Source organism: Erythranthe guttata, chromosome 13 (genome assembly GCF_056151865.1).
Source record: "Erythranthe guttata isolate IM_541 chromosome 13, IM_541, whole genome shotgun sequence".
In the NCBI taxonomy this organism is placed as follows: Eukaryota; Viridiplantae; Streptophyta; class Magnoliopsida; order Lamiales; family Phrymaceae; genus Erythranthe; species Erythranthe guttata.
In genome coordinates this window covers 13,041,284-13,069,137 of record NC_142545.1, presented here as the reverse complement: position 1 = coordinate 13,069,137, position 27,854 = coordinate 13,041,284, and the positions used below count along the sequence as shown (strand labels likewise).

Here is a 27,854-nt window from a genome sequence, read left to right as displayed (position 1 = left end):
GAAACACGAGTGAATTGAGTGAACATCATCTTGAGTGATACACGTGAGGGAGTGGTGAGGAATTTTTTTTTTCTTTAACAATATTTTGTAGTTCAAACATCATGTCAATGAATGGTAGTGGTGATGAATGGGACGAAACCACGGAGCAGCACTTCCAACGTCTGCATATAACCCTTCAGAGGATGCAAAATCAAATCGATGAGTTGAGTAGGGTAAGACCTGCACCGGCGCCACAACTGCGGCAACCTATTCGTCAACCTGTTGTACGCCAACATGACGAATTGGAGTTCGATGAACAAGTCTTCGATGAAGAATTGGTAGTGACTGGACGCAGAACCGACGAACCACCCGTTGTTGATTGGGAGTCTATGAAGGCACTTATGAGACGGAGGTTTGTGCCCTCACATTATTATAGAGACTTACATCTGAAATTGCAAAGCTTGAAACAAGGTACTAAATCAGTGGAGGAGTACCATAAGGAGATGGAGATTACAATGATTCGAGCCAATATTGAAAAACTGAACGTTTTTATGGTCTCGACTACCTCCCGGAGTTATTGAGATCAATCGTCAGACAATGAGATTTATCCTACAACCATTGTAGCGAGAGACTCGGAAGGTAATTGTCTGAATTAAGTGGAAGATTGAAGTTTTCTCGGGGAGGCTAAATTCGGTAGAATGTGAAGCTAGAGCCTCTTTGAGTGATGTTTCCACGGCGATGGCGCAAACTGTCTACAGGTGGTTGAAGAACTTAACAAAGGGGCCCCTACTCTTGCTCGATTTTGAGCTCCGGTGGAAGAGTGCATTAGACTAGTTAGTAATTTTCATTCTTATTCGTTTTCTTTCGTTAAAAAAAGAAAAGATAAATTTCTTGCTCATGGTCTAGGTTCTTTGTCGAACAAGGGATGTACGGGAAGTTCTACCCTTCCATCTTATTTGGCTTATTATGCCTAATGAATTTGAATTTTCACTATGTACAAACTGTAGCTTAGTTTAGCAGTCCAAATTGTACTTTCCCCTAAAAAAAAGGTACAATTAGTTTTTTAGTCTTATAAGTTTGCTTGTTGAGAGTTTTGGTCCACCATGTTTCAAAATCAGAATTTTAGTCCTGTAAGTTTCAAAAGTTGAGAATTCTGGTCCTATGACCTGCTATAACAGGTAAGACAATAGTTGGTTGGATGAGTTGGCATTTAATTTATAAAAATAAATATATTAAAAGTAAACTAGATGATGTGGATGATGAGTTGGACGATAGTGGAGGGAAATAAAATATACCATCAAATTATTGTTTTATTTAATAAATGAAATAAGCATTTTTGTAATAACTATTTTTTTAATTAATATTTCATCGTTATCAATGATACTAATAGTACTTAAATATATGTTAATATTACTCGTTATGTGTTTTGTTACTTTTGGTTTTGTGTTTTGTTACTCTTGGTTTGATAACGTATTTTATGTTTGGAGGCTCTAGAATGTTTTTTTTGGTACATTTAATATAATATAATTTTGAATATATTTTATTATTTTTTTTTGTTAATTCGTAAAATGTATTTTTGATTTTTTATACTAATTATGATTGTGTATATCATTTAACTTTATAACAAGTTTTAATATAAAATTATTTTTATCGTATGTTTGTTGAATTTGATTGTTGGTTCAATTTTTTTGTAATCACTAAGTATAGATTTGTAAAAAATGAAATATTTAAATAAATATGAATTTAATTGCTATTTTTATCAAATAAAAACTAAGAAATATTAATTAAACATTAGTTATGTTTATTTTCTTCATAAAAAAAATAATGTTATATTTTAATCAATTTGAGTTTCTCTATCGCAAAAATATAACACAAAATAAATATAAAAATTAATATGTTAAATATTCTCATTATTTTAGTGTCTTTGACATTGAGGATCAAACTTTTCTCCAAAACCATCCAACTCATTAACCAACTCACCTAATTTATTTTTAATCTAATTATTTTTTAGTAAATAAATGTCAATTATTCAACAACCATTACATTACCTGTTATAGCAGGTCGCATGACCAAAATTCCCAACTTTTATAACTTACAACTAAAATTTTGATTTTAAAACATGATAGACCAAAACTCCGACCTAAACTTACATGACTAAAAAACTCATTTTGCCAAAAAAAAAAAAACCAAAGTCAAAAAATCTCGAATCAAAGACAAAAATAAAATAAAAATTGTATTACAAGTATAACTTGCACTCGTCGCCCCACAATTGAAGTGCCCTTGTGATAAAGCCCAAGGTCAAATGTCTATATTTAGGATTTGCCGACGTGGACTGGGAAACCTTCATTTATATACGGGTGGATCAAGAAACGCCACCTGGCTCAAAAGAAATCTAGTGATAGTGAAACCACAGCAGAAGATCTCGTCAGCCAATCCAAATTCACCACACCAAAATAGTCAGCTTAACGATTGGCGTAAAAACAAGGGTGCACCGTTGTTATCGAATAACTGAGCACACAGGAACACAAATTAAGTATAATTCGCCTTCCAGAAGATATCTGAATCAGTCAATTTAACGGCATCTGTCAAAATTCAAATGGCATCTTACGCCATAGCCAAAACCAGTTTGAGCTCTCTGGCTAATTACAATCCGGCAAAATCGAATCTAGGGTTAAGCAGTAAAAATCAGGTTCGTTTAGCTTTTGCTGGAAAATCTTCAAACAGAGCTTCTTCTTTCTCGGTTTCCTCTATGGGTTCTTCTTCTTCATCTTCTTCTCAGAAACAGGACAGCACTCAAGGTCTCTCTCTCTCTCTCTCTCTCTCTCTCTCTCTCTCTCTCTCTCTCTCTCTCTCTCTCTCTCTCTCTCTCTCTCTCTCTCTCTCTCTCTCTGTGTTTCTATTTGAATATGAATATTTTTTTTGGAGAAATTAGATGTTTTGTGATAATTTGAGGTTTAATAATTACAGTATTGTGAATTGTGATTGTACCTTGTTTTAGTGTAATGTTTGGTTTATCAATGATCCTAGAATTGGGTTTAGTCCTCGTTCGGTTGGAGAGATTAGTCATGATTAAATAAATAATTGGACTTTGTCTGTATGTTTGGCAAGTCGACCAAAAAATATTATATTATCATGATTTATCTAACTTTATGAAGCTTTTATATTGCACATTCCATGGTCCAATAATACAATTTGGTTTCATTAGAAAATTTAATCTCATCTTGGCAGCCAAACGAGGCCTTAGTGTTTAAATCACAATTTGCGCATAATTTATGTTCTTGTGCAAAATGTGGTTACAGATGCAGAAGGGAAGATGGACTACAGCTCTGTAAGCGATATAGAGTGGAAGAAACAGCTAACCGACCAACAGTTTTACGTTACTCGACAAAAGGGTACCGAGAGGGCTTTCACTGGGTTCGATCCTTTTTTCTCGAATTTCATATTTCAAATTTAAATAATAGGTTTTAGTTCTTCTGAATTTCTATACATAAATCGTGTACAGAGAATATTGGAACACTAAAACTCCCGGAACTTACAGTTGCATCTGCTGCGACACTCCGTTATTCGAGTGAGTTAGTACACTTCATCCCATCTAAATAGTTTCCTCGTCGTTTTTTTTTTCAAATTATACGTACGAATCTTGGTCTACGAATGTGCGCGTTTTACGGTGTAGGTCATCCACCAAGTTCGATAGTGGAACTGGATGGCCCTCGTACTATCAGCCAATTGGGAACAATGTGAAATCAAAGCTAGATTTGTCGATTATTTTCATGCCCCGTCAAGAAGTTGTTTGTGCAGTTTGTGATGCACATCTTGGTCACATATTCGACGACGGGCCCCCACCTACCGGAAAGCGTTATTGTATCAACAGGTTCATTTATTTCATATATATATATATATATATATATATATATATATATATATATATATATATATATATATATATATATATATATATATATATATATATATATATATATATATATATATATATATATATGTGTGTGTGTGTGTGTGTGTGTGTGTGTGTGTGTATTTAAAAAAAAAATTGTGGATCGATTTATATGTATGTATTGTTTAAATACGTGCAGCGTTTCACTGAAACTGCATCCGAAGTAGACCCGTGGCCTTTTCAGCACATAAGAGATGGGGCAGTGGATTGATGCCAGACGAACTCGGGTACAGAAAGTTGTATTCTTTTTGTTACATATACTCCCTCCGTTCCCTATTAAGTGTCGTTTTTGGCTTTGCACAAGGATTAAGAAGCTCGATAAATGTGTCTTGATTTTAGGTAAAATATATTAGAAAGACTAAAATAACCTTGATTATTTAATGATGTGATAAGAGAGAGTTAATACTTATTGTTGAATTAATAAGGTTAAAACAGGAAAAAATGCATTTAATGCAGTATTGGAAATCTAAAGTGACAGATAATATGGAACAAAAATATTTTTAAAAAGAGACAGTTATTATGGAACAGAGGGAGTAAGTTGGAAAACTTACATATACCTTGTAATTGTTCGAACGAAATACGGACTTTGTCACGACGATACTCACTCGTTTGGTTTGATTTGATATATATTGGTAAAGATTGTTACTTTGCGTCGACAAGTTTTACTTTCCCACTGTCGATAGTGCAGTTCGACATTTCTGTGCATCTTTTTTTCTGAATTCGTTGTTTAGTTTAGCACAAGTAAATTAATATTTCGAAATACTTTTTCGCATGAAATTTCATATGTTTTATGTTCTGTTATTCAAAATGAAGATGGTTACTGATTCCTCAATGCCCCATCCGATTAACATTATAAGTTAAGGTTTAGTAGAGTAATTAAAATACATACAATTTCATAGCAAAATATAATGTTCCAAAAAAATATTTTCAATAATTATATGTTTACAAGATTCTTTTAATTATCATTTGAAAATATAAACTAGTTTGATTTAATGTACTTAAATTCGAAAACTAATTCGGATACAAATGCGAATTACATACACATAGTTCATTCGAAAAGGTAATTGCTATGCAGCACAAAAACTTCAACTTCTTAGCGTATATGCGTTTCGGACATCATGTCCGACACTCGAGGACACCTACCGGACACGTGATGGGTCAGTTTGTAATTTATGAAAAAGTTAAAAACATGTTTGAATAATTTTTTTGTAAATATTTTTGTTGTTTCTCTAATTATTTACATGATTTAATGATCAGTTGCAAATTGATAGTTGATAATAATATTTATTTTGAATATATATATATATATATATATATATATATATATATATATATATATATATATATATAATTATACATAAACAAAAACTTATTTATATAATATATATTTATAAATATACCTCTATACTTTTAATATTTATATATTTCCCCCAAAATCTTGTAACCTCAACTTTAGGACTAGCCGTTTCTCTGTATCACCGTTTTTACGTCCGTGTTACATAGGGTAATTGTAATATCAAAATGAAATTGGAGGATTAAAAATAGATAATCATGGTCAATAAAAGTTCAGTCTAGTAACTTGTTAAAATTTTATCTGTTATGTTATGTTGCACACAACGCTCTCATATAAAATATAAATAAATTGATAAAAATTGCATTAGAAAGCAAAAAAAAAAATCATCTAACATTCACATTCAATGTTGTTAGAGCCGAACCGAACCGGCCGGTCGGATCAGTTCGACCGTGACCCGATAATAAAGCGGTCCGGTCTAACGTCTAAAACCGGAAAAATAAAAAATCGGGGTCAAATGACTAAAATTCGGTTCGACCGGGTAAAACCCGAGAACCGCCGAGTCAGTCAAGGAACCCGGTTTTCGGCCAAAACGTCTCGAATCACCGTTGAGTTGGTTATTTGTGGTTAGATTTGAGCGAACCTTCATATACTTAGTAGTGGGTGGCCGGATCTAATCACGAGTGGTCGAAGGATTGTCGGATATGATCATGGGTGATCGAATAGGGATACCGATTGCCGGATTTGAAGAATAAAAAATGGAAAAAGATAGAATATAAGCAATAAAATATAGTAAAATAAAAAGTGAGGTGAAATAGATAAAAGTGAAAATAATAAATCGGAGATTAAAAATATAAAGAAAATAATATTTTTAAAACATTAAAATTAATAAAATAATGGCATATGAAAAAAAATCAAAAACCCGGTTGAACGAGTTCGACCCTATAAACCCCCCTATAAACCCATGACCCAAATGGTCGTCCGGTTCTATAACCGGTCCGGTTCTGAAAACATTTGAAGTAAACAAAGTGGGATTAAGCCAATTATTTTTTATTTATTTGAAGAAAATATATAGTTATTTATTTCCCAAGTTTTATTTGTACCGTGTCCGTTATACAAAGTGGGATTAAGCCAATTATTTTTTATTTATTTTGCAGAAAATATATATTTGATTTATTTCCCAAGTTTTCTTTGTGCCGTTGAACCATAAAGTAGAAACGACGCCGTTATGTTTTATTGGTTACATCCTATTTCCAACTGTGCGCTGCAAAACACAGGAACACAGCCCAAAATTTTGAAGCGGGGGGAAAAAGACCAGAACCCGAACTGCCGATGACTCTACCAACCGTTAATTAACAGCCGTCACAACTCCACTCCCCCCCCTCCCTCCCTCCTAGAGAAACAAAGAGAGAGAAAGTAAAAGAGAGAGAAAGAGAAAAGATTCTTGAAATTCTGCAAACGGAAACTCCATTCGCGAAACCGTGGGTTTTTTCTCGAAAAGGGTTTTTTTTTGGGTTTCTTCATCGTTTGATCGAAGAACAGTTTTTTGGGGGAGATGGGCGATTTCAGTGGGCTGGAGGAAAACGACTACGTTTCATTGAAGAATCTGAAGGTCGAATTTCGAAGAAACGGTGACGGTGAAGAAGACGGCAGCCCCGAAGAAGCTTTCGCCATTTGTTTCTGGATTTACATTCACAGCTGTGCTTCTTTCCCTTCCGACATTCTCGTACAGGTTTTGCTACTACTTCCTCTTTTCTCAATTTTGCCTTCGCTTCTATTTATTTATTTATTTATTTATTTTAATTTGTGATGATGTCTTGTGGATTGCAGTAGGGTTGGTGATTTAATTGATTAAAGCTTAAATCTTTGTGTATTTTTGCTGCATTTCGTAATTAAATTTGGCTAACAAGGTGGTCGAAGGTTGTAATTTCGTTGTTTCATTACGCTGTCGTTGTATCTAGAAGCTGATTTTTCGTCGGGTTGGGTGCGATACCATTTTCTTTCGTCTCGTTGTTCCTAAAGTTTCAAGCTTTGTTATTAGCCTTCTCTGCGTCTAGATTGTTATCTGTCGATTCTTTGACACCTCGAAATGAAAAACAAGGTTTAATTATTTCGGAGTTTTGTTTTCGATTATGCAGAAGCAACCGGATGTCGCATCTAGCGTGCCTTTCCTTCGATTGGATGAGAAGAAGAAAATGAAGCTGTTTCCGTTGCTGTTTCTACACGAAGATGCTCCGGATCCCGATAACTATGTACCATGGGCTGGAATCCCGTGTGCTTCAACGGAGATCGAGTTTCCTCTGAAGAAATGGGTTCATGTTGGATGTGAGGTATTTAATTACATTTTGTTTCCTCAGCTTTAATCGTTTCTATTAATTGATCTTTATAACTCGAACATGTCGTGTAAGAGTTGTCGGCTCTTTAGTGACTCTGTTAGTGCTAGTGGATGAAAATGTCGTCCTTTTCACACTGAAGTGTAATATTTTTTATCAGATCTCGTTTTCTTGATAGTTGATAGCCGGGTTTTCATTTGCACTGAGTCTACTTCCTTTTTGTTCGATCTCGTGAGCGCGCCACTTCGGATAAAATCCATTTCTATGAGTTATTGAACTAATGTAAAAATTTCAATCTACAATTTCATAAAACGGGCTCGAGTCGATGTACAATGGTAGTCACTGCTTGTTGATTCGGAGCACCGTTTGTAGTTTTGTCTGTCTGGTTGTTTATTCTCTTTATTTTCATTTACACCTGTCAAACAATTGTTGTATGTATCTACGAATACGTTCATTTCTGGTTGTATTCTTTTCATCACTCGAAAGAAAACTCTGCATCAAACCGAATATAAGATCTCGAATAAAAGGTGCTTGTAATGTCGGGTTTCTTTGTTTAATGTCTGCATCGAGTTAATATCGTATGTTAATTGAAGTGAAATAATTTAATCTTGATAGGTCTTGAGGGATGTCGTGAGGCTTAATATCGATGGTGAAATCGTGGGAGAGAAGACTTTGACTTGCTCGGTCAACAAGGATTTGCACGCGGAGGCTCTGAAAAGATTATATTTAGAATGCCCCTTCGAAAACGAGAATATGCTTCACGGTTATGTTCATCAACTTGATGTCCTTTTCGCAACATCGGCTGTCAAAAATCACTACGCCAAGGTTTTTTTTTGTTTATTTTGTTTTATTTTTAATTTTTAATTTTTTTATTTGTTCATGGAAATATCTCGTTTCTGATGGCAGGATCCTCCAGTGCAACTATTGATCGATCATTCAAGTACTTCCGAGATCGAAGAAGAATGTGATGGCGTGTGGAGCATTGTTGGTGGCAAGGTTAAAGTCATTTTATCACCATTAATTTTTATTTTTATTTTTTATGAAAGCATAATTAATTTGTTTTCGACCCGTGATTTAGGTGTTAAACATTATTCTCACTCGTTAAATTTTTTTTTTTGCTAATAAAAAAACAGGCATCTTGTCGGAGGAGTTTTTCTCTGGATGTGACATTATTGAATGCTTTTGGTCGTCCAGTGAACAAAGAATTCGAGGTTTTCGACACGTCTCATTTTGTTGTTGTTGCTAGTCTTATTATAACCGAAAAAAAAATGCTTGTACTTAAAAGTGTATATTTGCTCGTATTTTTTTCCTCTAAAGGTTGTGGCTTCACTCTTATATGCTGACAATGCGGCCTTTGTCGAGAACACTGGTGATTTTGAATCTCCTCTTCTTATGATTTGCGACGGAGTTGAATACGGTTCTCATGATCGACCATGTAAAATAATCAACGGTCAGATTTCGTTTAAGCTCAAGATATCTCAGGTGAATATTCCCTCATTTTATAATTATTTCTTTTATCTCGTATTTTTAACTACATAGAATTATAGATTGCTGAATTTTTTAAATTTTATATTTTTATATTCCAGCTTTCGTCGAAGTGCGATAACAGGCTGTTTGTGATTAGATTTGAGATGCCGAATTTGGGAAGATATCCTTTCTTTGAGGCAGTTTCGCTTCCGATTCGTTGTGTTTCACGTAGTAAGACTGTGAGGAAGTTGTCAAATCCTAACTGCGAGGATGGATCCATGGGATTAATTCCCAATTTAGCCAAACCTAATCCTTCGTCGAAGAGGATTAAATTAGGGAACGATATTCCGTTTTCAATGTCGAAACAAGCTAACAACAAAGCACACAATTCTCGTGCTTGGACTAGTAATAAGGTGTTTATAGCTTTTGAAAACCTTTATTTTCTTTTTCATATTCAAATGTGTGGGGTCGATTAGTCATTCGTAAATGAATCAGCTGATCAAAGAATTTGACTATAATTTGAAATAAATCATTTTTTCGTGACGAAGATTTATGTGACTTTGTTTATATAGGACAAGAATCATGGGATGAGTATGAGCAGGAGAGTGGAAAACGGTTATGGAGCAGAGAACAATAACTCGTCTGGTTCGGATAACAGCGAGGCAACAAACTCTGACCCGAAAAGCATGCTAGGAATTTCTAATCCGATTCCGGATTTGATAATTTTTAAATATTGCATGGGTGGTCCCGCAGAGAGATGTCAACTCCTCAAGGAGATTGCTGTTTCAGCTAGTGAAGTACAAATAGCACACTTTGCCAAGCAGGTTTCTCTGTTCTCTGGATGCTCCCATCACCAGTAATCTCTCTCTCTCTCTCTCTCTCTCTCTCTCTCTCTCTCTCTCTCTCTCTCACACACACACACACACACACACGCAATTATTCAGGTTTGGTGTTGATTAAGCAAATATCTTTAAATTTCAGGCATCAAATAAAAATAGCACAGAGATTGGTGAAGGAGGGAATAGAAGCTTGGACTTCAGTATCCGAAAACAACAACCATGTTTCGTGGGACAATTTGGTCTTCACTATTAATCAACACTTCATGACGATAGTCAACACTCCTCGTTCTTTGACCAACCAGGTCTTTCTTTTTTCTCATGCATATATATATAATATCTACGTGGTCCTCGCTTTTGAGGTTTTTAACCTATTGCATATTGGCATCGACGCAACTGAATATTCATCAACGAAAAAAACGAGTAAAATCTATTTGATCAAGATACTGCACGTTACAATGATGAAAATACTTGTGTAGTTCAATTTTTATTTAGTTAAATTTAATTCAACCATTTTCTTTCTGGTTAATTGCATAAAAAAGAAACAAAAAAAAAACCGGTTCAATTTTATTAGCCAACTACCCCTAAAAACACATCATTTTGGGGGGTTGTATTCTAAAAAATATGCATCATAGGGGGGGGGTTTGTGCTAATATTTATAACACGGGGAGCTTTTAGCAATTAAAGTAAACACATGGGTGCTAATTGTTTAATATTTTTTACTTGCAGGATTTCGAGTGTCTCCGGAGAATAGGCGGGTGTCGAGACACGGTTTCCCAAGAAGAGTTCGAGAGAATATGGTCTTGGTTATATCCGGTGGCTTTCACTTTATCACAGAGCGCAGTCAACGAGATGTGGAGTTCAGTATCACCCGTTTGGATCGAAGGATTAATCACTAAAGAAGAAGCTGAATCTATTATACTTCAACAAGGCCCCGGAACATTTGTTCTTCGATTCCCTACATCAAGAAGCTGGCCCCACCCAGATGCCGGCAATCTCGTCGTCACTTATGTCGGCACCCACTCCACCATTCACCACAGGCTGCTCTCTTTCGACTTCATTAACGGGTATTTATTATATTATATTATGTTTTTTTACTTTTTTTCTTTTTATTTGTTCGTTTCTTATTTTCGTTCTTTTTGTAGTTCTTCATCCAAGAAAACTGCTGTAAAGCCACTTCAAGATTTGCTGCTTCAAGAGCCTGAGCTTTCTCGATTAGGAAGGTACGGTATTTCCTAATTTCGATTTTTCTTCGACTTAAATAGATTAACTGATCAGATAAAAATAATTTTATCGTGCAGGATGGTAAGAAGTCACTAACTAGGGTTACTCGAGTTCAGTTGTACATAGCTGTTATCTGTCGGTTATAATGGCTTAACCCTCGGGGTTTTTGTTTTGCTACCGATTTCTATAGAGCGTGTAAAATCGAATGTGCTACGCCTACTACTTGACTTTATTTATAGTTGGAGAGATTTTGCAGTGGCATTATCAATTTACAATTATATTGTTTCGTGATATTATTTGCTCTATGATACGGTTAACTCAATTAATTGATTTATTTTCTTTGTTATAGACTATTTTTATTAGTAAGTTCTGAAAATTTAATATTAACCTTAAAAAACTATATATCTCGAGTCTAATAGTAAATATCATTTGCAATTGCACAACTGACTTCAAATGAAAAATTAACTAAACATGTGCAAAACACATGCCCATTTATAGTTTTAAGTAAAAATATGATTTTTGAAATTTGGACAATATATAGTAATGATTATGCAACCAAAGTTGACGTAGATAAAAATATTTTTTAGTAAAGATATGCTTTTTAATATTTGTGATGATCTTTATTTTTTTCATGACTATACTCTTACCAATTTGTATACCCAAATATGTCATTTAATCAAAGTATCAATTTGCCCTTTTTCCGAAAAATGAAAGAAAAAATAGCACATTTTGAGTAATCCTAAATCCACTACACCAACCACACAACACGCATTACAAACCGTTGTTTGAGTTTGAAACGAGAAATCTTTTCTTCATTTACAAATTCAAGAAATCTATTAAATAATATGTTGAATGACCATCTCAACCAAAAGCTTAAGCTGTTAGTGAAATGTATCATTTAGTATTAATATCTCCAACATAATACAATATGGAATCAAGAGACAACGATTGTCTAGATTCTACTAAAAAAAAATGCAAGAGATGTGAGTATCTTAGGAATTAATGTCCTTTTCGGTTCTTCTTTATGAGTATCAAATTTTGAAAAAGCACCATTGTTGTCATGCTTCTGCAGTGTGATTTTCTGCAGTTATAGACCGAAAATTTACCAAAATTTTTTGTCCCGAAACTTTATTAAACTTTCTATACCGAGACTTAAGGACATTTTATGTGTTGAAATCTTGACCACGTACGTTTTTTTGACGGCTAGGACAACAGACGGAAAGGACAACGGCGACGAGTTAATGGGCTTTCGATGGCGAGAAGATTTCGGGGAGAAGGTGTGATGCGATTTTCTCCTCTTCGTTTCGTCTCGTCTTCTTTTGCGGGACACAATTTTAAGGAGAAGGGAGTGTGGCGGAACAAAATTTGGGGATGTGGAGAAGAATTTCTTTTTAGTTTATTTAATATTTTTTATTTTTTATTTACGTATTGTGTTGATAAATTGAGTAAGGGTATAAAAGACTATATGTTAAATTTGATGGTGAAAAAAGGGTGGTGAGGAAAAGTGTGGACTCCAAATTGCCACCCCTAATTCATATAATAATTCATATAAGTATCATTTGCAATTACAAAACTCATTTCAAATGAAAAATGAACTAAACACGCCCATTTCAGGTAATATATAAATTTTAATTAATTAAACTAATTATATGGTCGGATCTCCGTTTATGAAATGTGTATCCATTGTAGATATATAAATGGTCCGATCCCAAAAGTCGCGGCTAAAATCAAAATCATACCAAAACTATGATGTATGATATTTCTTTATCATACCTAAGACTATGATTGGTTCTAGTAAAATGTAAAGTAAAAAGGTGAATTGTCTAAGTAATTCATTTTCCTTGTTTGGTTAAAATGTAAATTAGTGGGGGTAAAGTAAAATTGAGAAAAATGGGAAAATACATTTTCCTCAAAAAAAAAAAAAGTGAGGAAAATTTGGAAAAGCAATTAGTCCTTCTTCTCCAGCTATGTGTTCAATTCCTGGCTCTCCTTCACCACCTCCATTCCGAACGCCGACAACCGCCGCCTCCACCACCTCTCTGGCACCGCCGGGCGCCGACAATCTCTCCGGCGCCGCCCCAACCACCATCCCAGCCACTGCCACAGGTCAATTCACCGGAGGAAGTAAACAAGACGGTAATAACTAATAAGCGTATCATTTCGCTTCCCCTCACACCTGCAATCCAGTCCCTTGATCGCCGGTAACAAGACGGTAAACAAGACGGTAAATAATTTTATTTATTTTCTATTTTTATAATTTTTTTATAGTAGAAAATTAATTTTGGTTTATTGGACAAATGAAAAGGAAGAGAATATAATTTTGGTTACATCTTTTGTACGGAAAAAAACTGTTCAATAATTTAATAAGTTTTATTTTAACGTTTACTTCAAATTACCAAACAAAACTAAAGAAAGTGATTTTCCTCAAAAAAGCTTTCATTTTTATTAGGAACCAAACACAATTAGGATTTCAAAAGTACTTAATTTTCTTTTCCTTTGCATTTTCATTTTCCTTATTTTAAAATCCATGAACCAATCAGAACCTAAGGTTTACCCAATGAATTTTAAACTTAATGGATACTCGTGGTTAGCTAGCGGATCTGATTTTTTTGTCCGTAGCCGTGCATCTAACGCGTGAGTTACTAACTACTTCATTTGTTCCATATTAATTGTCACTTTAGTGTTTTAATAAGGGTAAACTTTATTTTGCACCCCTGTACTATGTACTATGCGAAATGTATCATTCACCCCCTACAGTATAGAAAACATTAAACACCTCTATTTTTGACGGTCAACGGTCAAAATTTTAACGGAGTTAAATTTGAGCTCGAAATGACTCTTTTATCCTGCTTTATGTATGATATAATTCCTATTTTTTAAAAGTTTATTTTGCGGATTGTTGACGATTTTTAGCGTTCATTTAAATTAAGGTTTGTTGTCGATTTTAGTGTTTGATTTTAAGGGTTATCAACTTATTTTTTGAGGGGTTTTGCCATTATAATATGAAAGCTTTGTTTTTAATTTGCAATTATTTCAATAGATTTTATTACCATTTTAGGGTTTTTTTTAGATTTCAGGGGTTTTCATTTTTTTTTGTGCGTTTTGCATTCATCATCTGCAATACTTATTGATTCGACTTTTCAATTTTTGTACGCATAAACCAAAGAGAAAAATGTTGAAAAGAGTAAAAAAATGACTGAATAAAGTGAAAAAAATGGTTGAAAAAAGCGAAAAATCTGGTGAGAAATGGCCAAAACTAATCAACCTATATATAAAGATTTTTTGGGGTATTTTCGTCAAAAAAAAAAGCCAACAACTCTTAGCAATAGGCGGCCAAAAGATTTGACTAACGGAATTAGGGAAAAAGACTAAAGGCATGGGGTTTTGATGTTTTCTATACAGTAAGGAGGTAAATGATATCTTTCGCATAATACATGGATGCAAAAAAATAGTTAATGATATTTAGTCATTTTTATGTGTTTTTTTTCTTCTTAAAATTCGATATATTTGCATTTGGTATTTGAGGCAAGGCTATAACCATCAAAATATGATTCTTCTGCTGCTCGAAAGTATATGCACATCTTATGAGTATTGGTTATCACCATTGATTTAATTTCCCGTAAATGTGTTACAACTTCCGGTTCATGAACAAAGGCGTCTGGACGATTGAGGTTCATATTAATTCTTTATAGAAGGAGAAAAACGGATTTAACAGTTTATGCCTATCACAGATTGATCTGTATCGATCTATTCGGTGTTGCACATTCCAACAAACATCTATAATTGGTTGAAGAGTGTCAACGATTGGGAGTCGAATGATGTTTACAACACGAGTTAATGTGTTTGCATCTGGTTATGCTATCCATGGTTATCAAAATCGTACGATTTACGATTTGAATCGTACGATTCGATTCGATTTGAATCATTTTCGATTCAAATCGTTAAATAAATTGTAAACTTAAAAAATCGTACGATTTACCTTCGATTAGTACGATTTACGATTCGATTTGTACGATTTTTACGATTTGTACGATTTTAAGAAAAAATATATATTTTCAGAATAAAATTAAAAATTATGCTAAAATATTAAATTTGAAGTACAAATACAATAATATATGATAATTCCTCGTAATACCAACACTTTTACATCTTATAATGACTATTTTTTTCTTCTTTTAATATTGTTCATATCCAATTGTATTTTTTTTAAATCGATAATATTTTTATTGTATTTTACAACTCTAATAATATTTTAAGGGGCCATTACAAATAAGCCCATCAATAGGTACTTATTAATAAAGAGATCCAGACAAAAAACTCCTTTACCAATAAGTCCACACATGTTCCAGATTTTTGTAAAGGACTAAAATAACCCCTCATACTTTAATATGCTCCAATTTCATCCTTAACTTAATTTAACCTCAATTTGACCCCAAATTTCACAAATTATTCAATTTTGACCCTTTTTTTTCAAAATTGCTTTATTCCCGCCGGATTCCGGCGTTGACTTTTTTGATTTTTTTTTTCTTCTTTTCTTTCTTTCTGTATCTTTTTTTTCGTTTAAACAACAATATTGCTGTGATTGACAGTAATATTAACTATATTACTGTTAAACACAGTAAAATTAACTAAACTACAGTTTAACACAGTAATATTACTATATTAATCTCTAGCACAGTAATATTAACACAACAAAACTCATTATTATTGTGTAATAGAGTAATATTACTATGTTGACCGTTCAACAAATGTAAACATAATAAAAAGCTAAAAGAATTAATATTATTGTGAGTGACGGTAATATTACTATAACAACAGTAATATTACCATCAACCACAGTAATATTACAATAATAGACAGTAATATTATTACGTTACTCCGTGAATAACTCAAACAAACAAATGTGATTCTTAAAGAGGATTCTTCATATTATATGTGTAGAGAATGATAAGTATGTGTGTATGAAAAACTCTCTGTTTTGGCCAGTGTGTGCCTCATTTTATAGTGTCTACAACTCGCTTCACCCGGAGCCCATGAATCCCGGTGGGAGGTCTCTTTTGCTATTTCCCAGTGTTCTTATCTTGCTTTTTCTGGGTGGCTCGGATCATGATAATTTTTCAAATAGTCAAGACTCCTCTCTGTAGATTTGATAGGGGGTCTCATTCATGCTTTCTCAGTTTTTTAGCTGCGGCCGTTCATTCGTACATTAAATGCCATTGTCAGGGGATTTAATGCGCCGCTGAAGGCATAATGGGTGTTTGTTAGTGCCATTAACGTCGCCCTTCCATACTTGTTCCAGCCTTTAGTACCTACAATGAGACCGCCTTAGTTTTCTCTCGAGCGCCACTCATACGCTCGAGAAACCCTGTCAGCTCCCGTTCTTGCTGCGATCCAGAGATCGCGAGAGGACGCCTCCCTCTTCGTCTCTCTTTATGAGCCTTGTACTCTGGCGTACCCTGAACAGACATTCGTTAATGGGCTTCTAGATCGTTGGGCCAATTGGGACAAATCTTAGTCCGAATCACCACCCAAAAAAAATATTCTTCATACTTTTATACAAATTTATTTATTTTTTCCCATTCGTCATACTACCTTAATCAAACAATAAAAGTATTTACTTATTTTGATAACTTTTAAGGAACTTTTTTTTTTTTTTTTCAAATTAAGGAACTGCGATAGAATCCCAATTTTTGAACTTACCTTTAGTTACATTTTCTTACAAAATAATCGCCCCGTAGTGAAAAAGTGTAAGTCTGCCGCCCAGTGGCGGAGTCAGAAATCTCAATCACGGTGCGCTTAGAATTTACTGGGGTTCGGGGGGTAGCGCCTCGATTTTTTTCCCGATTCATTCACACAAAGGAGGTGATTTTCTTTTGAAATGTCTCCAAGTAATTGTTTCACTATACAAAATAACATTAACTTTATGAATATATTTTGGGTTTTGGTGGGATGGGCTAATTTAGATTATTTTGATGGACTAAATATACAATAAACTATATATATATAAGCTATATATAGTATAAAATATTAAGATTTCACAGTGAGTTGGAGCCCACCCTTACCAAAGGGTGGCTCCGCCACTGCCGCGCCGATGACGTCAAATGGCTATACTTTAGAGGTGGTGGATGAAAATTATCCTTACCGTTTACCGACACTTTTGAAACTGAAAATTTTGGTATAATAAGTGAATGTTTTATTTATTAGGTAAGAAAATACATTATAATATACATCAAAAAACAACCTATTAAGAAACTTATAAGACGTTTAAGAGCTTATAAGCTAGTGAAAAAATGTTTGGTAATTTTTTTCGAAAGATCGTTTGTTTTAAAAAATAAGCTGTTAGAGAACTTTTAAGTTGTTTTTAAAAGAATACCTTTTTAAAATAAGATCTTATTTGTTCATTTACCAAAATATTTAAAATATAATATTACACTAAACCAAGTTATAATATCCATATCCAAACGCCTTCAAATTTAATTTTTAAAATAAGATCTAAGAGCTTATTAGCTCCTAAAACATATTATCAGATGTATGAGCTTAAAATGTATTTTAAATAAGTTAACGAGTCCTTATGCAGAGGCGCCGAGCTCCCAAACCATTAGTGTCCGCCCCTAGTTGTATATTTTTAATTTTGTACACATAAAAGAAAAAAGAAAAGGATATAGATGTCATCTTGATTTCCTTGATGGTCTAAAGTCTCACTATTTTGTAAAAAATGAACTAACAAAAAATGTAGCATATGAATTATTTTTAATAAAAAATATACAAATATTGTTAACAGTAGAAAAAAAATATAGGGTTCTTTTTGCAATCTAAAATGCTATTCATAGTGCAATTTTTACCGCCTTGCAGTGCGATTTATTTCATTTGTAACTTTCCTAAAAAAAAACAAATTCGCCCGCTATTTCGTGTATTATTACACGAAATCCACTCAATAATTTCGTGTATTTCTACACGAAATGTAAGTGTTTATTGTTTTAGAACACGAAGGACGAAACTGTTGGATTGAAAAAAATCGCCTATTTCGTGACAACACCCACGAAATTCTACATAATATTTTGTGGAGTTTTCCACGAAATAGTACCTTAAAATTCGTGGATTTTCCACGAAATATAATGTAATGTTTCGTGAAATTCAGTACGAAATCACTAATTGATTTGTTTTTTAATTAACCAATTTATTTCAGACACTCAAATTGACCTAAAAATTCAAATACAAATACAAATTGAACTAGAATTTAAATACAAATACAAATTCAACTAGATTTCAGATACAACTACAAATTGATCTAAAATTCATATACAAATACAAACTGAACTAGAATTCAAATACAACTACAAATTGAACTACCGACCAGACTTTAATTGTTCGTACAAGAGTAGTCGGGGTTTGTACATTTTGAGTAAGTGCCTCAGGTTTTTAGCTCTATGGTGTACCCATGCCGGATGGATTGGTGGTAGAGGACTATTCGCGACCAAATTAACAAACATGAAATGATTGTTGTGCAATGTCACAACAATCATACATGATAAGTGACCATTGTCAAACATAGGAAGGTAAGTCATACTCCCTACTTGAGTCAAAAGTACCACTAATGCACTGTATCTGGTAGCAATGGCCAATCCCATTTCATTCATGTCCATCCAATAAGCTTGTGGACAAGGCCCTGAGGTCCAGTCACACTTGCGTATGACCTCAACGTACCCGGTACTGCCAAACATCACCGTGTACACATTAGCATGCTCGTATAACTCAATAAGCAACTCCCCTCTCACTTGTGGCCATCTTTCTTGATCCCCGTACACGGCTTGAGCAACGCATCGGTACCCACAGTTGCCATCCGCCATCACGTTAACATAATCTTGAATAAGACGGACCATAAATTTGGGCACGAAAGAATAAAAGTCGATTCCTTCATGTGCAGGTATTGTAGGGGCAGCAGATTCTTGTGTGGGAATACGAGAACCACGACCTTTCATCTTCGATTGAGGCGTTCCATCAGTGCTTCTCTCAACCTTTGCTTTAGGAATCTTTGCACCAAATGAGGTTTGGCGACCATTGGAACTACAAGACGACTTAATTGTCTCCTCATCAATATGATACTGCCATCCGGAAGGGTCTCTCTTTGTCGAGTTAATTTTTGGTCGTCCTTTGGTCTTAACAAATGATGGCTCAGACAGATGCGTAGACGGATAAACAATGCCACGCAATGAGGCCACGACATTTATCTTACTCGTGTAATTCATCTTCTTCAAATTGCAATTCAGGTCATCAATCTGTCTATCCACAATCTCCTCGCGGTTTACTTGATACTCAGGTAGCTCCGAAGGCTCAACTGTCATGGTACTCCAGAATGGATGCAAGTCTGAAATGACGAACGTGTCATTATCTTCCATTTTCTGCACAATTTTGCACGCGCATGGGAGCCCATGAGTATTCCAAAGATAGTGTGTGCAAATACTCGGATCTTGCATCGCTGGGGACTCCATCTATTGATCCAATTTCTCTAATGCCAGATGCGTAACATAACAAATCAAACCCTGAAAACACGGCCATGCTGCAGTATGCTTCCTTATCTTGGATGATAATGAAAAATCGCACTTCATCTGACTAATTTGGATATAAACTTGGTCCCGAAGTTTGCCTTGCACGTTATCCAGACCTCCGGTCGAAGCATTTAACCAACCCTTCGCTGAAGAATGAGCACTCTCCATCCTATCCAATTACAACAACAATCAAAGCATACAACGACAATCAAATTACAAAATAAATATTATTTTTATATAATATATTTTATCATTTAAATAACTAAAACATGTAATACCTGTTGGTGCTCGTGTTGCCAAAATGATACACATTGCGAGTATAGGCTCGAACAAACTTCTCCTTGTATATCAACCACGTATCATTCAAATATTGTATCAGTCTAGGATACCCTGCATACCGTCCAACAATTTCATTGTCATTGTAATGATACTCTTCTTCGGTTTCTGATTTCACCAGCTTAGCCCACAACCCACGTCGAAATATTAGACCTTGGTCTTTGTTGCCTCCCATAAATTTCGTCGCATTTGCCTCAACATTTCTGTTTATATGGAATATACACAACATATGATACGAAAATGGGAAGACATTTGGCAGTGCTTTCAAAAGACCCAACTCCATGTCTGTCAAGATCGCATCAGGTTCGACACCATCTAGCAACTCTTTCAAACAATTCAAAGTTCACTCGTAGGTGTCTGCATTCTCATGCGACATAAATGCAACATCAATAGTAAAATTCCTCCCAAGTGGAGTTATCCCAATTATTTCCAAAAGAGGCATAGCATACCTACAACAATGTTGTTTTTACATATTTAAACAATACAATACATTAAAACACAATAATCATATTTTAAACAATCGTAATTTTTACTTACTTATTGGTTTTGTATGTGCAGTCCATCAGTATAACATACGGGAACAGCCGTAGTAACTTAATAGATTCGGGACATGCAAACATAATATATGTAATCGCGTTGCTCGTTTCACTATCGACGCGATGCCAATATCGATACTCGCCTTGTTGAAAGTTATGCATCATAAACTGAATAACAGTCATGCCCTCCATTTCATCAGATTTAATCTTGACCAACTCATTGTAAACATGCTTCATAGAGGTTTGTATCGTCGGATCATCTTTCTTCAATCTATCCATGATGGCTTCACGTGAGAATTTCGCAATTCTTTAATTCTTGCTTTCTGTTGTGGAATTATACGACTAGTCGTACCTTGTCCGTGAGGAAACAAAACCAGACGATGAGTATGCCTGCCATCGCTGACAGTCAACCGCCATAATTCATCAAACCTTGACTTTTTGCCAATCAATTTGAACGGACAACCACATTTTTTTGTTCCAGTGTTTCTAGGATCTTCCACATTGATATTTGTTTGTCGGCCATGTCCGTATTTGTCACACGTCAAGTACTGTGCATTCTCCCTTCTAGACTGACAAATCAAACGGTGACAATGACTAACTGCAGTTGCTTTGGCCCATTTGATTAATTCTTCCCACTATCGAACACAATATCAACTTGGAAGAAGTGAGAGAAATCTTCATATTCATTTTGATCCAAAACCGAGGGATCAAAATACAAATTGTCTTCATATGGCTGCGTAAATAAAAAAAAAAGTTAAATACTTGCAAAAAAAAAAAGAATAATAATAATTACTAGGTATTTCGTGTAAAAGTACACGAAATTAATGTATACATTTCGTGTAGTAATGCACGAAATGAATAACAAAACAGTTTACTGCTGTTTCGTGTGATTTTACACGAAATAAGAGGTATAATTTCGTAGAATTGTATACGGAATGACTGGAAAACATGAATATGGTGTTAATTTCGTGCAAAACACCACGAAACGACTTGAATAATTTCGTGATATTCTACACGAAACGACTGAAAATCGAAAAAAATCACACTAAAATGTATTTTTTTACCTCATTTACGGGATCGATGTTGGCCATCTTGATAATCGTTGGGTTTTAACTGATTTCTACGAAAACAAATCACGATCTACAAAAGTCGAAATATTTGGAGGTTGAGAGGATTTTGTAAAAGGTTAAAGTGTTTTTTGACAAATGAATTATTTCGCACTGTAGCTGCTGGAAAAAACCGCACTATGAATAGTAAACCCCTTTTCAGTGGCAGCAGCGCCTATCCCAGTCCAGGCTGTCAAAAGTAGAGATAATGCAATCTAAAACAATTAACAACCATTTCTTCGCAGCAGCAGCAACATGGCATTACTATTTACTGCTTAATTAAAAAAACTGATATATATATATATATATATATATATATATATATATATATATATATATATATATATATATATAGACACACACACAAACACATACATACATACATATTATTTATTACTAGGACCGGTTCAACCGGGTTTTTGTATTTTTTTTATTTTTTTATTATTATATAATTAAAAATAAATTAAAGTTAAATAAATATATATTCAAAGAATGTACTCATCATTAAATATAAATCTAAATACTTTAATTCGATTCATTAATCAACAATAATAACTTAGAATAAAATTAAAATTTTACATTTTATAAATTAACAATATCAAAATAACTTTAGTAGACATAAATTTTAGTCAAATAAAAGACATCCACAAATTCCCAGCCAAAAATAAATAACTAAATTTCAGTTACTATGCAATAGTAATACACTTCTTTTTTTTTTTTTACTAAAAAAAAAAAAACTTGTATATACACTAGTAAACAGTAGACACACCCAAACCCTAATATACAGGTTACAGCCGTCTCACTCACCCCTCTCCACTCTGCTTTCTTGTTTGTTCATCATCATCAATTAAAAAATATTCCTCTGATTTATTTTTTACTATTCTCCTTCTTTAAACCTCCACCATGATGTACGTAGCCACGCTGTCAATCTCCCTGGCAAACTCCTCCAAAAAACTCAGCGAAGTAGCACGACTTTTTAAATATTTTTTATTTTTCTGCAAACCGGTTTTTTTGACCGGTTCTTAGCGGTTGAACTACGGATTTTCCGGTTTCTAAGCAAGTGACCCGGGTTTTTGCCATTTCCGGGTTTGGGTGTTGGACCGGACCGGAGTTGCCCCCGGTTCCCGGCTAAACCGGTCGGACCGGCCGGTCCGGCCGGTTTTGAAAACATTGGGCGAAACTACTGTTCTTGGCACAATGCGCAAAAATCCGAATTGCATTATTCATTGTATGAGTGCACGTGTGCATGCACAAAATGCATGAATTTTGGACCAGTTTGGTCTACTTTACATTTCATTTTTGTTGCCTATATAAAGTGGTCCGGTTGGGATCCTCAAAAAAAAAAAAAAAAAAGTGGTCCGGTTGGAACTAATATAATCTTATTAATATAGTGAATTATTAAATTATTTATAAATTAATAATTATTAGTTTATATATTAGTTTATGAGTTTATTATTATTATCAATATTGTTGTTTAAATTGCGGACTAATCATTAGATGGTGAAATCATATGAAAACCGCAAAATCTAATCAATTGGTTGAATTATCGTAACAAAATAGATGTTATTATATATGTTGAACTACCCTAAAAAAAACAATGTAGCTTCAGACACAATATAAAGGTGCAAAATTTTAATGACATCTAATTCGAGGGTGCAAAGTGTCGATTTAATGTTTTATTTCTTATACATTGGATCAAAATTTGTCTTTCCACCGTGGATTGAACGTCCCACTTGTCAAATATTTAAACTCCACAACATGTTCTTGGATCTCACATTATTATTAGAGTATTAATTATTATTATTATTATTATTATTAAAATCAGAAACAATAAATGTAACACCTAACATCTCTAGTGGAGGTTTGGTCAAAATCTTGGCTGCCTTTCCAACTACCCTAGAATTAAAAAAACTCCACCTTTCGTCATCAATAATTGGACTACAAAACTCATTAGCTACGAGGGAAGAAAAACGTGGTCAAAAAATAATGGAGATAATAGAGAAATGGAGGGAAATTGAAGGATTTAGGGTTTCTTAAATGGAAAGGACAACAATAGCATTGGATTTCGCATGGGCAACATGCATGAGTTCAGAACCGGTCATTTCGACAGAAACAAGCAAAAAAGGACAATAACACAATTAATTGAGTACATATGAACTCGTGCAAAAAAAAAAAAAAATATCCAAAGAGTGATCCGCAATAACTTAAAAAGTTCAAGTGATTTAATGTTATTTGCCTAAAAAATATAAAAAATCATTGTAATCCATTAATATTCATATTTGATAAGAATAACACAAATTATGTACAACTCAGTGCATCTATATTGTTGGCTGCGGTTTACTTCATTAAAAAAATAATATATATATATATATATATATATTTTTAAATTCACATTCCAATACATTTTTCATTAGTCATTCATAATCCAAATTCCAAGGTGCAATATCTTCCTTATTTAACTATAAATTAAATAACACCCAAACACTGGTCTTTATTTATTAGAGTATTATTTTAAATACAGACACAAATCTCTATAAACGATCACCAATTGGTCAACCGCTGCTTCACAAACAGCTGACTTAAATTCGTTGCAAAGTAGAGCCTACAGTAGCACCCTGTTACATGATTGCACTCGATCCGTTTTGATTGTCGGTCGGCCCTTTTACACAAATCTTGGTCTAAAAAAAAGAAAAACCACAAAAAGGAAATTCACTTGTTCAATTTTTTTTTGTTTGTTCTTTCTAAACTTTCAAATTTGATGGTGATGACTATGTCGATGAAATGTAGTATTAATAATATTGATGTCGGACGAACAAAGTGGGAGTACTCTTCCAATGCGTCTTCTTTTGATCGCTTCTCCGTAAGACATTTTGCAAACAGATTTCCGAAGTTGTCGTCTTACCGGCCGGGAATAAACCGGTGCTGCGTCTTTCCGACAAAGTCCCCGGAAGCTTTCCTCAATGGTAAACTACTCTCTCTCTCTCTCTTTTTTCAAAATGTTTTTACGATCTAATTCTTACACTCTAAACCAAACTACTCGATACTTGTTAAAAGCTCGTTTTGTTCAATAACCTTTTTTCGTCTTACTTATCAAATTGAGCTCAAATAGAACTTCGGAAGCTCGATAAAAGTTCAAACAACCGCGGTTAAGGTTTTGTACATTGAGCTAGGTTTTGATATTATAGTCTATGTTGTGGTGGTATATAATAGGTGTTGGAGCTGGTCCTCCGTCGGAGCTGGATTTGAGTACAAAAGACTCGAAAAGCACTAATAACTTATCAGATATGTTTGATGTGGTTGCAGATGATCTCCTAACACTTAACAAGAATCTACTATCTGTGAGTATATATTTTCTTGATCGATCGATACATTTTGTTATAGTTGTTGCTACTGTTTCTGACGAATAAAATGAAGGATTGCGCAATGATTTATGCCTTTAGGGGGTGTAAATCGGGCGGATCAGATCGTAATTAGCCCTTTTCAAAACAAAAAAAAAAACATTTTTTTCGGAAGTGAAACTAATTAAAATTCTGTTCCAAAAAAATTATCGGAAATCGGAAATTCAGAAATTGGAACGAATAAACTTGTTCTGATTTCCAATTTTTTTGTACCTGAAATATAAAATACATAATAATATTGATTATTAATATTTGAAGTGTAATATTAGGAAGAAAATTAGAATTTTTGAAATTATTTTCTGAACTTAATATCGGAACGTGAATCGGAATCTCATACATATTCCAATTCCATTCCAAATAATTTCGGAAAAAATGGAAATCAGAATGAAAAAAATGCTCCAAAATCGGAAAATTTCGGAGTGGAATCGGTGGAAATCGAAAATTCGGTTCCAATTTCCATCCCTATGCGATGGCGTAAGAAAAATGTATGTCACTAATTTTCTAATAAAAGAAGAAATTCATTGGCAGATTGTTGGGTCAGAAAATCCGGTTCTAATGTCAGCAGCAGAGCAAATATTTGGAGCTGGCGGCAAAAGAATGAGACCTGCTCTAGTTTTTCTAGTGTCGAGAGCCACCGCAGAGATTTCTGGTTTGAAGTGAGCATTCAATATATATATATATACTTATGATACTCGGTTTTTGTAGCTTGTTTCGATCAAAAAAGAAATTGTGTTTTTATTAATGTATCGACTTCTCGATTAATCAGGGAACTGACTCAAGAACATAGAAGATTGGCTGAGATCATCGAAATGATCCACACCGCAAGTTTGATACACGACGATGTATTAGATGAAAGCGACACGAGGAGAGGTATATTTTATTTACCATTTCCAACACTAATTACCAAGAAAATTTGATTAATTTTTTTTTCAAATTAAATTAAATTCGGGTGTATAATTTCGATCAGGAAAGGAAACCGTCCACCAATTATACGGCACGAGAGTCGCGGTACTGGCCGGGGATTTCATGTTCGCACAGTCATCATGGTACATGGCGAATCTCGAAAATATCCAAGTCATAAAGCTCATCAGTCAGGTACGTTTACGTACATATAAACACGTATACATACACCAAATCGATTTTAAAACATATCGATATAAACGTGTTAATTTATTCGGCAGGTGATTAAAGATTTCGCTAGCGGTGAAATAAAGCAAGCCTCGTCTCTTTTCGACTGCGACGTAAACCTGGAGGAGTACTTAACAAAGAGCTACTACAAAACAGCCTCACTAATCGCCGCCAGCACAAAAGGCGCCGCCATATTCAGCGGGGTCCACAGTGACATCATCGAGCAAATGAATCAGTACGGTTACAATTTGGGGCTGTCGTTTCAAATAGTGGACGATATATTGGATTTTACGCAAACGCCCCTGCAGCTGGGGAAGCCCTCGGGCAGTGACCTGGCGAAGGGGAATTTGACGGCACCGGTGATATTTGCACTGGAGGGAGAACCGGAATTGAGGGGCATAATTGAGTCGGAGTTTTGCGAGAGCGGTTCACTCGAGAAGGCGGTTGGTATTGTCGTGAAATGTGGAGGGATCGAAAGGGCGAGGGAGCTTGCGAGGGAGAAAGCGGATCGAGCGTTCGAGAATTTGCGGTGCTTGCCGATTAGTTCTTTTAGATTGGTGCTTGAGCAAATGGTGAGCTATAACTTGGAAAGAATTGAGTGAGCAAAAATGTTTTAGTTACTGTTATGAATTTACACTTTCTGATTATTGTGGTTATTTGTTGGATCAAATGGCCAAAAGAGGGAATAATGGGTGTCAATTGTAACAAGTAATAATAACAATGTAGTTGATTGTGATTCTTGCTAATAAAAAAACTATATTTGTCAAAAGATTATATTTCAAAAATAAATAGCCCCCGGCGAGGATCGAACTCGCGGCCTTTCGCTTACGAAGCGAACGCAATACCACTATGCTACGGAGGCGTCGATAATTGCTGCGGATGCAATAATATAAAGGCTGTTGCGCTCATGTATACAAAAATATAACACAAAAATATTAATATGTTTTAATACATATATAATAAATAAATAGCATAGCCCCCGGCGAGGATCGAACTCGCGGCCTTTCGCTTACGAAGCGAACGCAATACCACTATGCTACGGAGGCAATTTGATGACAAATTTTAATTGTAGTTAAGTTTAATCGTTAGTGTGGAGTACAGAAACAGCCTACATTAAGAAAGTCACAACTTCAATCCAACAACTATAATTCTTAGAGGGGATCCTCGTACCTGGTGAATAATCAAATGGCGACATTTGAAATGAAATCTCGAGGATAAAAAATCTAGGAGGAATCAACGAAAGGACATTAATTTAAATTTTAGAATTGAGAGAGATCGAGAATTGTCATTGTTAACCGCAATTTTTCTTATCTGCAAAATATATATACGAGACCGGAAAATATGGAACACATAAATTTATTAATCAAAATGAAAGTGGATTACAATCTCCGGAATTCCCCTGATTCCTCTCTCCTAAATCGATTCAAGGGCCTAAAAGTTTATTCTTGAAGTATAAACACTTTGAATTTATATATGTTATGAATTTGCGACGGAGGCTCGAGACTTGAGCTTGAGAGCTCGATATTCGTCTATGTGTGAGTCCGACTATTGCATGCCCATAAGTTCTCCTTTTATAAGTACGGACAAGGATTTTTTGGCACAAATTAATGCTTCTTGTTTTGTAGTATGAACAAGATATTTTAAATGCCAAATGTGCTATGAACTTTAATTTGAGACCTAATTAATAATTAATTTATTTTGGTTATTAATTAATAATTTATC

General features: G+C 34.4%; 5 protein-coding genes and 2 non-coding genes across 8 annotated transcripts; 3 read left to right on the top strand and 4 right to left on the bottom strand.

Moving 5' to 3' along the window:
• Nucleotides 1-2,490: 2,490 nt before the first annotated feature.
• Nucleotides 2,491-4,590, top strand: MSRB1 (methionine sulfoxide reductase B 1). Its single transcript, XM_088827541.1, has 5 exons — nt 2,491-2,777; nt 3,279-3,393; nt 3,482-3,547; nt 3,653-3,850; nt 4,071-4,590. The coding sequence occupies exons 1-5, from the start codon at nt 2,576-2,578 to the stop codon at nt 4,096-4,098; spliced, it is 609 nt and encodes a 202-aa protein (XP_088683667.1). The 5' UTR covers nt 2,491-2,575; the 3' UTR covers nt 4,099-4,590.
• Nucleotides 4,591-5,989: 1,399 nt separating this feature from the next.
• LOC105957128 (SH2 domain-containing protein A) lies at nt 5,990-11,428 on the top strand. Of its 2 annotated transcripts, XM_012981054.2 has the most exons (12): nt 5,990-6,954; nt 7,361-7,552; nt 8,171-8,380; nt 8,462-8,551; nt 8,689-8,766; nt 8,873-9,037; nt 9,142-9,435; nt 9,595-9,878; nt 10,004-10,163; nt 10,588-10,925; nt 11,004-11,081; nt 11,160-11,428. In XM_012981054.2, exons 1-12 carry the CDS (start codon nt 6,778-6,780, stop codon nt 11,176-11,178), a joined length of 2,085 nt encoding a protein of 694 aa, XP_012836508.2. In that variant the 5' UTR covers nt 5,990-6,777; the 3' UTR covers nt 11,179-11,428. The 2 variants fall into 2 exon arrangements, with proteins under 2 accessions (XP_012836508.2, XP_088683666.1); XM_088827540.1 differs by lacking the exon at nt 11,160-11,428 and having other exon boundaries at nt 6,335-6,954; nt 11,004-11,097.
• A 7,000-nt stretch (nt 11,429-18,428) lies between these two features.
• On the bottom strand, nt 18,429-19,556 carry LOC148765957 (uncharacterized). The gene has a single exon (XM_088812445.1). It carries the CDS (start codon nt 19,554-19,556, stop codon nt 18,429-18,431), a length of 1,128 nt encoding a protein of 375 aa, XP_088668571.1.
• A 751-nt stretch (nt 19,557-20,307) lies between these two features.
• On the bottom strand, nt 20,308-21,591 carry LOC148765956 (uncharacterized). The gene is made up of 4 exons (XM_088812444.1): nt 21,565-21,591; nt 20,853-21,135; nt 20,502-20,784; nt 20,308-20,413 (listed from the first exon to the last, which is right to left on the bottom strand). The coding sequence occupies exons 1-4, from the start codon at nt 21,589-21,591 to the stop codon at nt 20,308-20,310; spliced, it is 699 nt and encodes a 232-aa protein (XP_088668570.1).
• A 2,580-nt stretch (nt 21,592-24,171) lies between these two features.
• Nucleotides 24,172-26,901, top strand: LOC105957125 (solanesyl diphosphate synthase 1, chloroplastic). Its single transcript, XM_088812060.1, has 6 exons — nt 24,172-24,569; nt 24,817-24,944; nt 25,533-25,660; nt 25,771-25,874; nt 25,972-26,099; nt 26,186-26,901. Exons 1-6 carry the CDS (start codon nt 24,365-24,367, stop codon nt 26,732-26,734), a joined length of 1,242 nt encoding a protein of 413 aa, XP_088668186.1. The 5' UTR covers nt 24,172-24,364; the 3' UTR covers nt 26,735-26,901.
• Nucleotides 26,902-26,922: 21 nt separating this feature from the next.
• Nucleotides 26,923-26,994, bottom strand: TRNAT-CGU (transfer RNA threonine (anticodon CGU)). The gene has a single exon. It is a non-coding gene; the product is annotated as a tRNA-Thr (tRNA).
• A 112-nt stretch (nt 26,995-27,106) lies between these two features.
• Nucleotides 27,107-27,178, bottom strand: TRNAT-CGU (transfer RNA threonine (anticodon CGU)). Its single transcript has one exon. It is a non-coding gene; the product is annotated as a tRNA-Thr (tRNA).
• Nucleotides 27,179-27,854: the final 676 nt, after the last annotated feature.